Here is a 15,534-nt window from a genome sequence, read left to right as displayed (position 1 = left end):
ATTAGCCTTAGACCTTACCTTAGACACCTTAGACAGCTGGCCAAAGTAAAACCTCTCCTCTCTCATGAACACTTTGAGACAGTAATTCAGGCCTTTGTCACATCCTGGCTCGATTACTGCAATTCCCTTTACTTTGGAGTCAGCCAGTCCTCCATTAAGCGCCTTCAGCTGGTCCAGAATGCTGCTGCCCGCCTCTTGACTGGTACTCGTGAGAGGGAGCACTTAACTCCTACTCTGGCATCCAATACAATTGAAAAATTTAAATAGAATTAGCGGTCCAGTTTGCGGAAAGTTTTAAGCACGATAATAGTCAAACTATTCCAGGAAATGTTTATTTACTCGACTGTCCGTCGAGCCACAAGCAATTCACTCTCAGCATGGAAATAGCCAAAATCGGACTGAGCAAGAATCGCTTCCTCGTTTTTCAAAGTCTCGTAGATTTGACACTTTCAGACTCCAAGCGTCTCCTGAATATTTCGTACTTTGTAACCCACTTCATTAAATCAGATACACTTCACTTTCTCTTCCGCGGACATTACTGTTCCTCTTCGTTTGGATGCCATGATCTACAGGATGTAAAAATTTTCGCAATTCTACTCAAACTCACTACAATAAACAGTCACTTGCATGTCACTGTTTTGGATCCAATGAAATAGCGGCGCGACACTTATTCCATCGTATCAAGTGGGAGTTACTTGAGTTGGCGCTACTGCGGACTTCCGTATCGTCTCCCCCTCCTTCCCTGTGCTCTGCAACTTCAAGTAACTATGCCACCTGGCGTTGAAATGCCTGTCATTACAAGTCCAAATGAAATGAATGCAATCATTTGCATTGAACCTTAATTGTGTACCAAGCTTTGGTGTGCCAGATTAAAAATACTTAACGGGCCGGATCCGGCTCGCGGGCCGTAGCTTCCTCACCTTTGGCCTAGGACCTGTTTGCCGTTGTTTTATTTTTAGGAACAACATTTACAATACCACACTGCTAGGGGGCAGTGTTGCCCCAACAAGGGGGAATGAGAGCACAAGTCTTGGAGGCTGAGTTCAGTTTGTTGTACTGTTGGCCTCGGTGATCGGTTGCGAAATAAAGAGTTCTTCAATCATCATACAAGTGGAGTTACTATTCAAGTTAACATTTGCCATGGGTGACCTTGCCAGGGTCATAAAGCCCTCGACAATTTAGATGCTCGGCTTATTGGGACACATAAACCCTTCCACCACAGTAAGGTCACGGAGGAGTTGTTGTTACCAAAAAGTTGTAGTTTGGTTTCAACTGTTCACATGACATTCTCCCAATCCTCATCTGTATCATCCAAATGCTCTCCAGCAAACTTCCAATGGGCCGAGACATGTACTCTCTTAAGCATGGGGACTCCTCTGGCACTGCAAGATTTGAGTCCCTGGCGCGACGTGTTGTGTTACTGATGGTGGCCTTTGTTGCTCCCGCAGTTAATTTCTTCACACCAAGCTGCTTACCAATTGCAAAATCAGTCTTCTCAGCCTGGTGCAGTTCTATAATTCTGTTTTTCGTGTCCTTTGATATCTATGGTTTTGGACATCGTGGTGGACATCGTTATTTTCCACCATAATTGTAAAGTGTCCTTGGGTGTCTTGAAAGGCGCATATAAATAAAATTTATTATTATAATTTGCAGATAAAAATCTGTAATTTTCTTGATTTTTTTTTTCATTTTATCTCTAACAGTTGAGGTACACCTATGAAGAAAATTACAGACCTCTCTCTTCTTTTTGTGCTGGGGCACACTGATTTTGATATAAATTACAGTGCATGACTTCCGCAGTATGACTAAGCCTGGTAAATTGATTTAGCCACTGCTCGTCAAAGCCACTGATTGGTGTGTTTTTGAGAGGATATGCAAAGAGGACTAAAAAATTGTTTGAATTATGTACATTTGGTTTTGTGTTGTTATGCTCTTAATTCAAATCGGATTTATGTACTCTCGCCTTTCCAACTCGTTTTGTCCTGCCTTCTGACCTTCGCTATCACCAACCAGCCCCTTGTGAACTACTTTCAGACCTGACACAAATGTCCACAATTTGTCACTCCTTTAATGATGAAATTTTAACTGCCTCTGATGTTAATTTCTCTGCTCTGTTTCACCTTGACTCTTGACTTTTCTCCTCTCTATGTTGCTTTCTTAAAAAGTGTCTGATTTTGCCTGCCGTATCTGCAATGCTGGAAATCATGAACTTTACTTTGACACAAAGGAAATTTTTTTTTCCAAATAAATATGATGTGCTTGGATGCAAAAAACAGGCACTATATACCTGTTTGTACCATCCGCCAGGGAAAGTCACAATGCCGATAGCACAAGCTAGTGGGAAAAAATCCAATTCGATCTGTTTCTTCTTCGGTAGTTGCTTCAGAACTTTCTAGTGTACTGATGTTGATATGGCGCCCCCATAGTTGCGCAACATTTAAATGACAGTTAAAATACATAGTTGCCGCAGACAAACGGCAATTGCTCAATAAACACAGCTAGAGCTTTGCACTCTGTTGATTGAGATCAATTGGTCTGGCTGGGGGTGGGATCAAATTAACTGGAAGCGGTTGCCACGCTGTGCCATATTGTTCCCAGGGTTCGTATGGGTCCTTAAAGTTAATAAAAATCAATAAAAAAGAAGTTGTAAAATTATGTTCTTAATTGTCCATAATTTTCAGGGAAATCTTCTAAAATCCATAAATATAAGATAAGATATCCTTTATTTGTCCCACACTGGGGAAATTACAGCCTCCAGCAGCAAGAATGTAGGTATTGTAAAGTGTCCTTGGGTGTCTTGAAAGGCGAAAGAAGAAAGAAGAAAAAAAACAACAAACACCGTTCAATTAAGTGCAATAAGTTTTGCTAAGCTTAGCTGCTGTTTCGGCTAGGCTAGCGTTTTTGTTGTCGTAGATCAAAGCGTATTTGATTTGTGACGTCGGTTGCTTCCAAAAGATGTGCGCGTGCGTACATGTTCGCGCGGGCGCACACACAGCAGAGACTTTTGACTGCTGAGGCGCGCTTGGCTCGAGTGGCGTTGCTACAAATATTCCGGGACAATGCTATTTTCAAGTGCCGTGGCTGGAGAAGCCGGAGTTCAGTGTTTGGTTTGGAAAAATTGCTGGCGATTATACGTCGGCCTACTGCCGAGTGTGCAAGAAGGGCATCTCCATGAGAGGTAAAACTTGTCATAGCGTCCTGGTCAAGTCAAATGCATTGAGGCACACAGCAAAACGGAAGAAAATTGATCGCCAATAACTTGCAAAAGAGATTGAGGAAAAAACTAAGTCACTGTCTGCTATTCCCTAATTGTCATATCAGTTTCATATTTGTCATTATAAAACATGTCTGATCATTGAGGGTGATATGAGGGAAAATAATAAGGTTGGACCATTTGGGATTTAGACTTCTGACATGCATTTCAGCTGTTCAAGTATACTGGATACTGCTAAATTGGGCAATCAGTACTACTGTTAGTGAAACCAGATTTTTCTAAACCCTGTCCAGGTGACCCATATGACCATTAGCTCTGTTCTTAGTGTTGTTTATTTGAAAATAATTAGAAGTTTTATATTTTCTCAATTTAAATTATTCTTTGTGTGTTTTATTTGAGAATCAATTAAAATGTTTTTTTTTTTTTTCCTACCCGTGATACAGGTAGCAAAGTTAAAATTTGACATACAGTATGTCAAATAAGGGGTTAAGTGATTGCCCCTAAAAATAAAGATGTACCCTTCCTTTGGCAGCAATGATTTGAACACCAGCTCAGTTTGTTTGTTTGTTTGTTTGTTTATTTATTGAGCATATATAGTACACACAATAACAGGTTGACAAAGGTCAAACAAAAATTATAAAAGGAGAATTAGAAGTAGATAAAAAGAGAAAACACACATTATCACAGTTGTATGCTCAAAGGAGTAGGAAGAAGTAAATAACTTATCTAGTCCAACCCCTTATTATGTAACTGAATTGTTAATTTTTCAAAACAAAGAAGAAATGAAAAACTACACATCATTAAATATTTTTACCCTTGTGTATGCTATACTATTCTATTTACACACCTTTTGGTTTGTATATATATAGTTATTCTTTCTTCTTTTGTATTTCAATTTTCGGATATTCATTATAATGAGCATTCCTTGAATACAATTGTTAAGTTGATCAAAATCCAAAACAATAACAGTTGTATTACTATATTTTATAAGTATATCAAATTTATCTATTTTAATTCTGATTTATGTAGTTTTTTTGTACTAATCTTGTGTATTTGTTTTTGAACTCCTCCAACGATTTGCTCATATTCAGATCCGTTTCAAGCTTATTCCATGAATTTTTTGTATTGATTAGTACCCCTTTGATCAGGGGTGCCCAAACGTTTTGGACCGAAGGTCTACTTTTCGATCAACTAACCTCACGGGATCTACCCTTACCGGCACGCGCACACTCACTCACTCACTCGCACGCACACACACACAGTGTTCATATTCTTTGCCCGTGCCCTCGTTGAAGTGTACACGAAGCAAACTCTAAATGAGAATAATGACGATAAAAGATAAAGCGCAACAGCTCTTATCACAAGCTGCAATTGCAGCCTGCTGAGTGCTAACAACTTCTGGTGACGTAATCACGCGCCACCGTAAATTCAAGATTTACCTGCTGTATTTTATTTTTGAAATATTTATTTTGTGAAAATGAGACTGATAGGATGATTAGGGTGCAGCGTACATTAACACAAAAAATATATGACTAACATGTACAAAGACACACAAATTGTTGTTTGTTTTTTTTCTCCTCGACACTCCTCGGATCTAATTTGGACCTGTCTTAGATCTACCGGTAGATCAGGATCGACGTAATGGGCACCCCTGCCATAGATGATAACAGCTCTCTCTAATTTCAAAAAGCTGCTGGATATTTTGGCAAAGGAGGTTGTTATGTGCTTTATACATTAATTGAGTCATTTTTAAGTCAACCAGGTCGTAGAATTTCATTGTGTTTAATTTGATGAATGTTGGATTTATGGGTTCTATATATTTCGACCTGTTGATTATTCTGATTGCTTTTTTTTGTAATTTTAAAACAGGGAGTGTGTTTGTTTTACAGGCTTTTCCCCAAATTCTACACAGTAGGTCAGATATGGGAGTAATAATGAGTAATATAATGTATACAAGGAGCTCTTATTCAACACATCCTTCGTTTTGTGGAGTATCCCGATAGTTTTGGATATTTTTCTTTTTATGTTATCCATGTGTGGCTTCCAGGATAGTTTCTTGGACTAGTAATAGATACTACTAGTCCAAGAAACTTATTTTCATAGACTCGTTCTATTTCAATTGAATTTATCTTTATTTTAACTTGGTCTTTAATTGGTCTCGTGCCAAAAACAACTAGCTTAGTTTTTGTTAAATTTAAAGATAATTTATTTCTGTTGAACCAGTTTTTTAATTTTGTCAATGCATTTTCCACAATTTTCAGGAGTTGTTTCATATTTTTTCCAGAGCAGTAAAAGGCTGTGTCATTGGCGAATAGGACACATTTGAATTGTTTTGACACACTACGGATATCATTTATATATAAAATGAACAGTTTTGGTCCAATCACTGACCCCTGAGGCACTCCATGGATAATCTTCAGTAAGTTGGATTTTTTGTTTTTGAACTGCACATACTGATATCTGTTTTCTAAATAACTTTCAATCCATTTATATGCTGTGCCTCTGATACCATATCTCTCTAATTTTTTCAATAATATAGCATGGTCTATCGTATCAAAAGCTTTTTTTAGATCGAGAAAAATCCCGACCGTGTATTCTTTATTATCTATATTAGTGGCTATTGCTTCCACAAACTCCATTGCTGCCATTAAGGTGGTCCGTTTTTCTCTGAAGCCATATTGATTTTCACTTTATAGCATGTGTTTATCTATGAAGTTATCGAGTCTGCGAGAAAATAATTTTTCTAATATTTTTGAAAATAGTGGTAACAGTGATGTAGGTCTATAATTTGTAAAGAATTGTCTTTCTCCATTTTTAAAAATTGGAATAGCTTTAGCTGTTTTCAGTTTTGATGGAAAAATACAGACTTTAAATGACAGGTTGCATATATATGTAAAGGGTCGCACCACAAGTTCTATAATATATTTTACTCTTGACATATCAATATCAAAACAGTCGGTTGACTTTTTACTTTGATATGTTTTTACAATCTTTAATATTTCATTTTGATTCACAGCAGTAAGAAACATTGTGGAAGGATTTTTTTCCCATGTATTTATCTATTTCTAAAGAGTTTATTGGATCGGGAATTTGTTTTGCTAAGTTACTGCCGATATTAACAAAATATTCATTAAATTCATTTGCTATTTCTGCTGTTTCCTCAAAAATGGTATTTTTGTCTTTCATAAAATACTCCGGATAATCTACTTTATTAGAGCTATTTCTAATTACATGATTTAAGATTTTCCAGATTTCTTGAGTGTTGCTTTTATTTTGCTCTAATAAAATGTATGAAAATGGTCTCTCTTACTAATTCTTATAATGTTTACTAATTTGTTTTTATAAGTCTTATATTTTGTTTCAGCTTCTTTAGTTCTGGATTTTAGAAACGATTTGTATAGATTGTTTTTCTTTTTACATGCATTTTCTTTGCCTTTTGCTATCCATGGCTTACTTTGTCCATTGAACTTTCTGGTGACTTTAATTACTGGGAAATGTTTATCGTATAAGGAGGTTATGGTTGACTGAAATGCTTCAAACGCAGTGTTTGGATCATCATTTGTGTAGACCTCAGACCAATTTTGCTTGTCAAGGTCGAGCTTGAAAGCTGCGATGGAATGTTGGATTCTAAGTCTTATTTCTGATGTGTGGGTTATTGTTTTTGTTTTTCTAGCAAAGTAATTGTGTAGGACTACAAAGACTGGTAAATGGTCACTTATATCAGTTATGAGAAGTCCACTTTCCTTTTTGTGATCAATCTTATTTATAAATATATTATCTATCAATGTGGCCGTATCCACTGTTATTCTGCTGGGTCTCAGTGATATGTGGCTTTCTGTTCCGCCCGTGTATAGCTGAGCGGGCATTAAATCCACCGTGAATCCGCTGCTGAATGGAGAAGAAGTCCTTAAAAATGGGCTAAATTGGTCCACAAAACTCATTAAAAGGTCCATAAATAAAAAGCAAGTGGAAGAGTGGGAACCCTGGTGCCCTTCTGCTTGCTCTCATCAACTGTTTCTGACAACCACATTTCCACTTTTCCTTGATTTCTTTTTACTGTTTCTTTGAAGCAGGGGTAGGGAACTCAGGTTCCTCGAGAGCCATATCCCGTCTTTTTTTGAATTCCTCCCTACTCCAATGCACCTGATTCAAACGATCAGCTCATCAACAAGCTCTGTAGAAGCCCGAAACGCTCATGATCAATTGAATCAGGTGTGTTGGAGTAGGGAGAGCTCTAAAACAGGAAAGATATGGCTCTCGAGGAACCGGAGATACCAACCACTGTTGGTAAGTTGACAAAATTCAACAACTGAATAAGCATATACTCCAAGACTGATTCCTTAATTTTTGCCAGGGGTTGTTGTAGGATGGTGCTCACAGCTGTTAAAAATCCCTCATACACATTTCATGTCTGTTGCACATTGAAAAGTCCTATACACCTTAATATATTTTTAATGTACGCTCTCCTTTATTGTCCAGCTTGCACTCTGAGTCTCTATGGTTCTTGCCTTACCCGATTTGCCTTCAAGACGAGTGATATCAACATTGATGTCATCCACCCATCCAGAGTAAGTCTGTCAATTTTAGTCACAGCAACTAACACTTTTTATACAGCGATTCTGCACCATAGCATTGGAGCCTTAATGGATGTGGTGATAAGTACCTCTTTTACTTTTTTACATAGAACTCCGTGAAAGTGGGATGCTGTCCTGACTATCCATTTACAGTACTTTGCAGCATGCTTCCTAGAACAGTTATTCCCAACCTTTATTGAACCGAGGTACATTTTTTAGTTTGAAAAATCTCACGGCACAACAAGCATACAAAAATGGATACATGTCAATTGTATACTTTCTGCCATGTCAGACAAGATCATTTTTTAGTTCTCGCTGTCACAGTAAGTCGCTGGCAGAGATTGATAAACAAAGATAAATTATTTGTCATGAATAATTTTTTGACCATTCATTGAAATGTTATCATTTCTCGGGCACACATGGAGAGCTCTCACAGCATGCGGTGCCCAGGCACACTGGTTGAGAATCACGGTCCTGGAATAAAACAATATATTAAGGTATAATTACTAGTTACCTGCTAAAAAAATGCAGTAGTAACTTAATCTGAGCGCCATAATATTGAAGTAATGTAATCCGAATGCTTTGAATTACATTTGAATTACATTAAGATAAGATATCCTTGATTTGTCCCTCACTGGGGAAATTTACATTTAAGATTACTCTAATCCAATGTTTCTCAAATTCCCCTGGGGGTGTGCGAGGCTGTGTCAAGGGGGACACGTTTGACCTTGTGGAATATGCTTTTTTATTTTTTTTTACTGTCCTAAAATAACGTGCAATTGCACCTCCACTATGTTAGGGGGCAGTGGCACTTTCCTTGGCAGAGTTTGCGCAGGGAGCATTCTAAGGGAGGAAATAAGCCGAGGCGTATGTAGCACTTGGCTTCACAGTTACTACGGTAGCAGACGAGGAAAGATTGGTGAGCTTACTGTGTCTAAAAATGTTGGTTGTGGACAGCATGAAGCGAAATAAATTAAAGCGCCACTTAAAGACATTACACCCCAGTCACGCTGATAAGCTGCTAGAGTTTTTTTTCCAGCGAAAACGTTCTTAATATTGCCAACAATCATGCCGCTTTGTGACTGCTACTTCAGTAAACTAAAATACAGGTCCCGGCTGCACATTGAGCAGGAGCCGAGAGTTGCTGTGTCCTGCTTCAAACCTCGCTTCGAAAAGCTGTGCATTGCAAAACGTGCTCATTGTAGCCATTAATCCAGACATCATCTTTGATTAAAAAAAGAAAAAGCACAGATCATTTTATATATTTTTGTTTTACACGTTAAAGATTTTTTTTAAAAATATTGTGCTCCTGAGATAATGTTGGTGATTAGTTTGAATGCATTATTAGTTATTGATTTTATGTAATTTTATTTTTCAGTGTCGTATGGTTTGACATGGTCAGTCAAAAAATATTTAAAGTTAAATTAATGATTTAATGTAATTTTTGAATTTTAGATGCACTTGAAATCTTTTCTGTTCCAGTTACTAAAGCTGTTCTTTGTTGTAAATTGGGCCGTATTTCTTTCTTTTTTATTCTCTTGTACGTTAATAAGGTTACAGTGTTATGCAAAGGTGTACTTTTACAATTTTATAGACCAATGATCCTATTTATAGTCGCGCAGGAGTAGGGGGGGCGCGATTTTTTTCCTCTTCCTAGGGGGGGGCATGACAGAAAATAATTGAGAACCACTGCTCTAATCCTAAATATCCTAAAGGAGATAAAATACAAATAAATATTGCTGCACTATGTATTTGTATACAGCGGACCTGAGTATTTGCAGATTGTAGGGACCAGGTTGGCCCGTAAATAGAGAAAATTCAGGCATAGATAGATCAGTGATTCTCAACCAGTGTGCCACTGCTGGGCTACATTATCGTAAGCGTCCTCCCTCACTGTGCATGTCCACTTATTTGCTCACAGCAACACTGCACCGACTGACTGGAATCACGGCAGTCCATTGAGTCACATGACAATTGTAACAATTTATCCACTTGTTTCGTTGAGGGCTCAAATTGTTGTGATATCGTGAGCACCAGCAAGACTGTAAGTGTTTTGGCAGTTACAGTGTTGATGGTGGTGGAATAAAAAAACCTGGATGCAAAACCTTCCTCTGCGGTGGCTTTTAAAGTTTCATGGTAGCAGAGGATGGTTTTCAACTACAGAGTATCGCAGAAATGTGACGGAAGTGAGGCCATATTAGTGCTGGAAAAACAAAGGTAGTATTTGGAGATTTGTTTCGGACTTGGACAAAAAAAAGCAGCCGCTTGCGGCGGTGCTGGGCCTCGAAGCAAGAGCCAGAAAGACTGCTTTGAAAATGTCCGCGGATGATTCACATATTGACAACAGCTTGGAAACACTTCTCGCTTCGTAGGACATGTGTTTTTGACAGAAGAACAAGACCGCGCTTATGAAGCATACCGTATTTTCACGACTATTCGACGCATCGTACTAATGGCCGCAGTCTCATTAATGGGTGACATTTCTGTATTTTACACATACACAGGACGCATCGTACTAATGGCCGCAGTTTTACAGTGGTAAAACATACGCCAGCTTAAACATACGGCATGCATGCGCGCACTCTAACACGTTAGCTTGAAGCATACGGTAGCATGCCAAGACATACAGATAAGATAAAAACACATTTTTAAAAAGGCAACGAAAGCAGAACTGAGTTCGGGTGTATTTTATTTAGCCATCGTACAATGTTCTCACGTTTATCGATCAATCATCACCCAGAAATCCATCAAAGTCCTCATCCTCTGTATCAGCGCGTGTGTGTGTAGAAAGAATTGAACAATTGTGCAAGTACCGTAATCCATCAAAAACGCCGCGTTCCCTCTCGTTGTTGCGTATTGTTGCGTAACTCGCCAAGTGCTGCCTCTCACTCTTTGTAAAGTTGTGTTTGCCACCGATCATCCATTGTTCCCATGCCGTTTGCAACTTTACTTTGAACGCCCGGTTGATGCCAATGTCCAGCGGTTGGAGTTCTTTAGTCAACCCTCCGGGAATAACGGCAAGCTCAGAGTTCATTGGCTTGACTTGTTTTTTTCACCGCTGCTGTGAGATGGGCACGCATGCCAAAAGCATAACCGGTGGCTTTAAGTTTGAACTGAGCTTCGTAGGCGTGTCTTTTTGTCAAATTTATTTTCAGGGGTTCTTAGAAACCAAAACCGGAGTCGTTTTGCAACAATACACATTGCCACACTCTATACAAGTGTTGGTACTGGCTTGAGGCGGCGTCCCTTTAGCACTTACACGCCCACCCTTCACCATTGGCGGACTAGCTTGCCTGTCCTCTCTCTCCCTCTCTCTCTCTCTCTCTCCTTCTCCATATATGTATATATACACGCCCACCCTTCCCTGATTGGCCAACTTCTTCCCGCATGCCTGGCCACAGTCACTTCCGCCTTTTCTCTATATAAACAGCGTGTCGGCTGTCAGTCAGATTTTGGAACTCAGCGCATATAAAGGACGCTCCGCACCATAAGGCGTCCTGTCCATTTTGGAGAAAATTTAAGACTTTTAATGGCGCCTTATAGTCGTGAAAATACGGTACTCCTATTTTGACTCGATACCCAAATACTGTGTTGTGTCCATGGAGTGCTATATAATAGACTTCGAGCAAAGATACAATCGGATGACTGCCTGATGCTGTGTTAGCGATTAAAAACCTGGATACGGCGTATCTTGAGGAAAAGAGTAAACACGTAGCGCTTCTGGCGTGATTTTTTTTTTTTTTTTAGGAAAAATCACAGCGAGCAATGGCAGCAAGACAGGAAACAGCTTTTTTTCACTGATCAAAAGCCTGCAGTACCGGGGAAAGAGCGGGCAGCCGTAGCAACATTAAGATCAAATCCACTCAACAAATATGATAAGCCAACACAATGTGCTGGTTGCCAAAGCATGTAACCATTGGGCCAAAGATTCTTCTCATTGGAAGAATGAAGTAAAGTTGACAAAAGATGAAAGTGTGGAGGAGTTTAATATTATACCAGTGAAGTCCTTGTCGTCACAACAGAGATGTCTTCAAAAGAAAAACACCCCTGAAACTTTACAAGCAGTTTGGCCATGCCTCTGCAGACCGGATGCAGAGGCTCATTCAAAGCTCCGTAAATACTGACAGATTATTTTGTCATTCTGGGGGAGCTCATTCGTGACTATGAGATATACCAGAAATACCACAGGACCAAGCCCAAGCCTGCGGTGGGAAGCCCTTAGCCTCTGAATACAATGAGACAGTGGCAATGGATCTACAAGATCTGGAACCTCTGTGTGTTACCTCCACATCGTTCATCACTTCATATAATTTAACTCTGAAAACATTGTGAGGACCAAGAAACCTCCGGAGATCCTCAGCTCCTTCATTCACTTGTGGATAAGTATCCACGGTGCACCCAAATAGGTCTACACGGACAATGGTGGAGAGTTCAATAATGAACAGATTAGAGACATGGTGGATAGAATCCAACATCGAAGCAAAAAGTACAGCGGGATACAGTCCCTGGAGCAATGGACTGGTGGAAAGACACAGCATGACAAAACAGAATGATCAATGTGCATGGTGAGAGTCCACACCAGCTTGTATTTGGACACAGTCCCAATCTTACGTCTGTATGAGTTGATAAACTGCCTGCTCTAGAGCATACTAATAGGAGTACTTGATGAGGGCAACACTTAGCTGCATTACATGTTTCCAAAACAGCTTTCACAGCGGTGGAGTGCTCAGAGAGAATAAGAAGCGACTGAGATCTACAGATCAGAAGTTTGAACCACAGGACAGTGTATTATAAATGAGTACAGTAAAACTCCTCTAGAACGTAACCTACATGGGCGAAAATACCCCCTAATGGGGAAAAAAAATCTTCATTCATTAACACCATTCCCCTGCCCACCATATGACAAAAACTCCCCTTTTGCGTTATACAAAATCATTTTCTCTGCTCTAGCCTCGCTAAACGATTCACTACAATGAAGTCTAATCCAACAGAGACCTCTACTGCTTCGTTCGGAAACGGCAACAGCAACCACCACACTGGTTTACATAGTGAAGGATGTTTATTTCGGTCACAGCTGCGAGTTTCCTGAACGCAACATACTCATAGCTGCTCTGCCATTGGCTTACCGAGCATCATCCTGGCCTCCGATTGGCCAAGAGGGACCTCACTGTCAATGTGTGTAGGTATTGTAGCTACATTCGTGGAAGATAGAGTGGAATGCATCCGATGAGCTGCTCAAAGTAAATTGCTTATGGCTTGACGGACATTCAAATTAACGAACGTTTCCTCGAATGCTTTACTTGTTATCATACTAAAAACCTGACGCTAACTGGTGCGCTAATTACAGAGAAGGCCAGTTCCATCGCGCTCACTATGGCCATCGAGGATTGGATTGGATAGAACTTTATTGTCAAATGTACTGTATGTGTAACATGTATCATACAGCACAGATTAAATTTCTTCCCTCTCAACATAAAACAAGAGGGAGCCGCTGCGGGTGTCCGCGCCGCTATCAGAAGAAAAGTTAATAAAAAATAATACAAAACAGCGCAAGAGACACAGACAATCGTGCAATCTTAACCACTTTACTGCATACACTTTCTTGTCTGAAGCAGTTAAAGATGAAAGAGAAGCGAATCAAAGAGTCCTTTTCACCAGTAAATCAAAGACGTCATGCTGCAATGTGCACACGTCTGCTACAAGTTAAGCTTGAAAGCAACAAGAAGCTGTAGCGTCCATTAACGAGAAAGAGAGATTGGCTCTCTTCTCCTGTCCCTTGGACAATACCAAGTCACGACTCCCAGTTCCACATATGCATGGGCGCTCTGCTCTGACGCTCCTTTCTTCTCATCGTCGGCTCCTCAATCCATGCATCCATCCAGCCGCAGACTGTCCATCAGCACCAACCTTTTCGTTGAACAAAGCGAGGCTGTGAAAATGCAGCCTACTTCAGGCGCAAGACACAAGCGCCCCGGGAATGTCAGCAACGACAGTCAAATGTGTCCCGTGGCTGGCTTAAAAGTTCATTGCATGACATCGGCTGAGCAAAGCTGTCTTGGGTGGCGATCGAGTTGGAGACAGTGAGATAGTGGAAAGAAAAGCCACCGGGTCCAGGAAGTATCTGTTATTGTGAGATTCAGATACAGCATGAGCGTTGCATTGCTAAAATGGCTACAAAACAGACCTTTGGATGTCAAGCAGCTAAGACAAGTGCTCTGACGCTGGAAGAGAAGGGTAAAAGTGATCGAAATGAAAGACGGAGGAAGCAAAATAAAAGACATTATCTAAGAAATTGATGTAGGTGAAAGTGAATGCTGATCCGAAATTTCACCATTTCTTTCCCTTATTTTCTTTCTACACTGACGATATGAAGTGTCAAATAAGTGTGTGCTCATACTTATGCGCTTTTGGAATAAAAATAAAGAGTACACATACGATTGTGTGTGCGTGGGACACCTTCGTTTGTGTTTGTGTGGGTGTGTGTTTACATCTGAGGTCAAATTTGTTACAGTGAAAAAAACCCTGTTGTGAAAAATGTCTTGCTGCAAACACGATTTCGTTGTAGAGGAGTTTCACTGTAGATGTGCAAGGGTCCTGCTGTATCTATTTGTCAGGATGGCACTGTAGTCTTCATAAGACATAGTGAAAACTGGAAGAACAATGTTTATGAAGAGAATTACTCACAATTGTCAAAAATGTGTTACTACTAGGTGGGTTTGTGCACTGAAAGAAACATCTAATGGTATTGTCCTTAAACTCGCCTTGTGGTGAGAGGTTTCGACAATATCCATGCAGTACATAAAGATTCTCCTCCATGTGCATCAGAGTCACTCAGCTGTTAGCTGTGACATTTGAAAACAAATGGACAGTTCATTCGATGGACACCAAGTCTGCCATTTTTCAGGGAATGGACCTCGAGAGAGATATTTACCCCCCCGAAGCTGTTGTGGCCAGCAGCACTATTCTATAGAAGCTAAAGATATGTGTGTATGGACTTGCGGACGGTTTCCTCTATTGGCACAACAGAGTCAAAGTCAAGCAGCTCATGCTGAAGTCTGGTGATAAATGTCACATGTTGACCCAGCCTACAGTATTCTATTGGCAAAATAAAGCAGTCTGAGATCACAGGAGTATTGGCGTGTCATGTGGATCATTTTCTTTGGGCAGGGTCACAGCACTTCCATTTCCAATGTTGTCAGCTGCTTTGAATGTGGGCCATGAAGGACATGAGTTTTCACATGCTGGGATGGATATTGCAACTGTTGATGGTCTAGTGCAGGGGGCCAAATTCAGGTCCCGCGGAGCCGTTGTCCTGCATGTTGTCCAACCAAATCTCCCTGTTGCAACACACCTATACTGGTGTGTTAATGACATAATTGAATTATGTCAATGCACAGAGCTGCTTTGGATGTTCACTGACAAGGTCTGCCATGGCCTTCATTTTCTTTTATATACAATTCTGCAACCATTCCAAGTCTTACACATTGTATTTTGCAATGCTTTTGCATCTAGATGACACAACCAGAAGTCCTGATTCAAGTGCTTGACATCCTGAAAAACAGCAGTAAGTTTTATTCAAACTTGCCATTATTTCAGGCTTAATGTATGATTAAATATATAAGTCAACGTATTTGAGCTTCATGGCAATGGCTGTGAATACTTATGAATGTGATGTCTGACTTTTAATAAATACAAATACATTTTTAAAAAAAAGATGAAATCATGGGATTTTGTGTGCAAAATTCA

General features: G+C 39.8%; 2 protein-coding genes across 5 annotated transcripts in view; both read left to right on the top strand.

Moving 5' to 3' along the window:
* The window catches only part of LOC127605701 (uncharacterized), a 368,389-nt gene that overhangs the window by 166,287 nt on the left and 186,568 nt on the right, over positions 1 to 15,534 (top strand). The gene's annotated exons all lie outside the window — the stretch shown is intronic.
* Positions 1 to 15,534, top strand: part of tut4 (terminal uridylyl transferase 4) — a 113,434-nt gene that overhangs the window by 6,801 nt on the left and 91,099 nt on the right. For 3 of the 4 annotated variants that reach the window (XM_052073314.1, XM_052073312.1, XM_052073313.1), the window contains 2 exons: positions 7,694 to 7,782; positions 15,301 to 15,352. In XM_052073314.1, coding sequence (XP_051929274.1) covers positions 7,694 to 7,782; positions 15,301 to 15,352 — 141 coding nt within the window. The remainder of the gene's footprint in view (positions 1 to 7,693; positions 7,783 to 15,300; positions 15,353 to 15,534) is intronic. The other variant, XM_052073315.1, reaches the window with a different exon arrangement.

The sequence above is a fragment of the Hippocampus zosterae genome, chromosome 8 (assembly GCF_025434085.1).
Source record: "Hippocampus zosterae strain Florida chromosome 8, ASM2543408v3, whole genome shotgun sequence".
Classification (NCBI taxonomy): Eukaryota; Metazoa; Chordata; class Actinopteri; order Syngnathiformes; family Syngnathidae; genus Hippocampus; species Hippocampus zosterae.
Note: the sequence above shows the minus strand (reverse complement) of the source record. Positions and strands in the feature narration are given on the sequence as shown.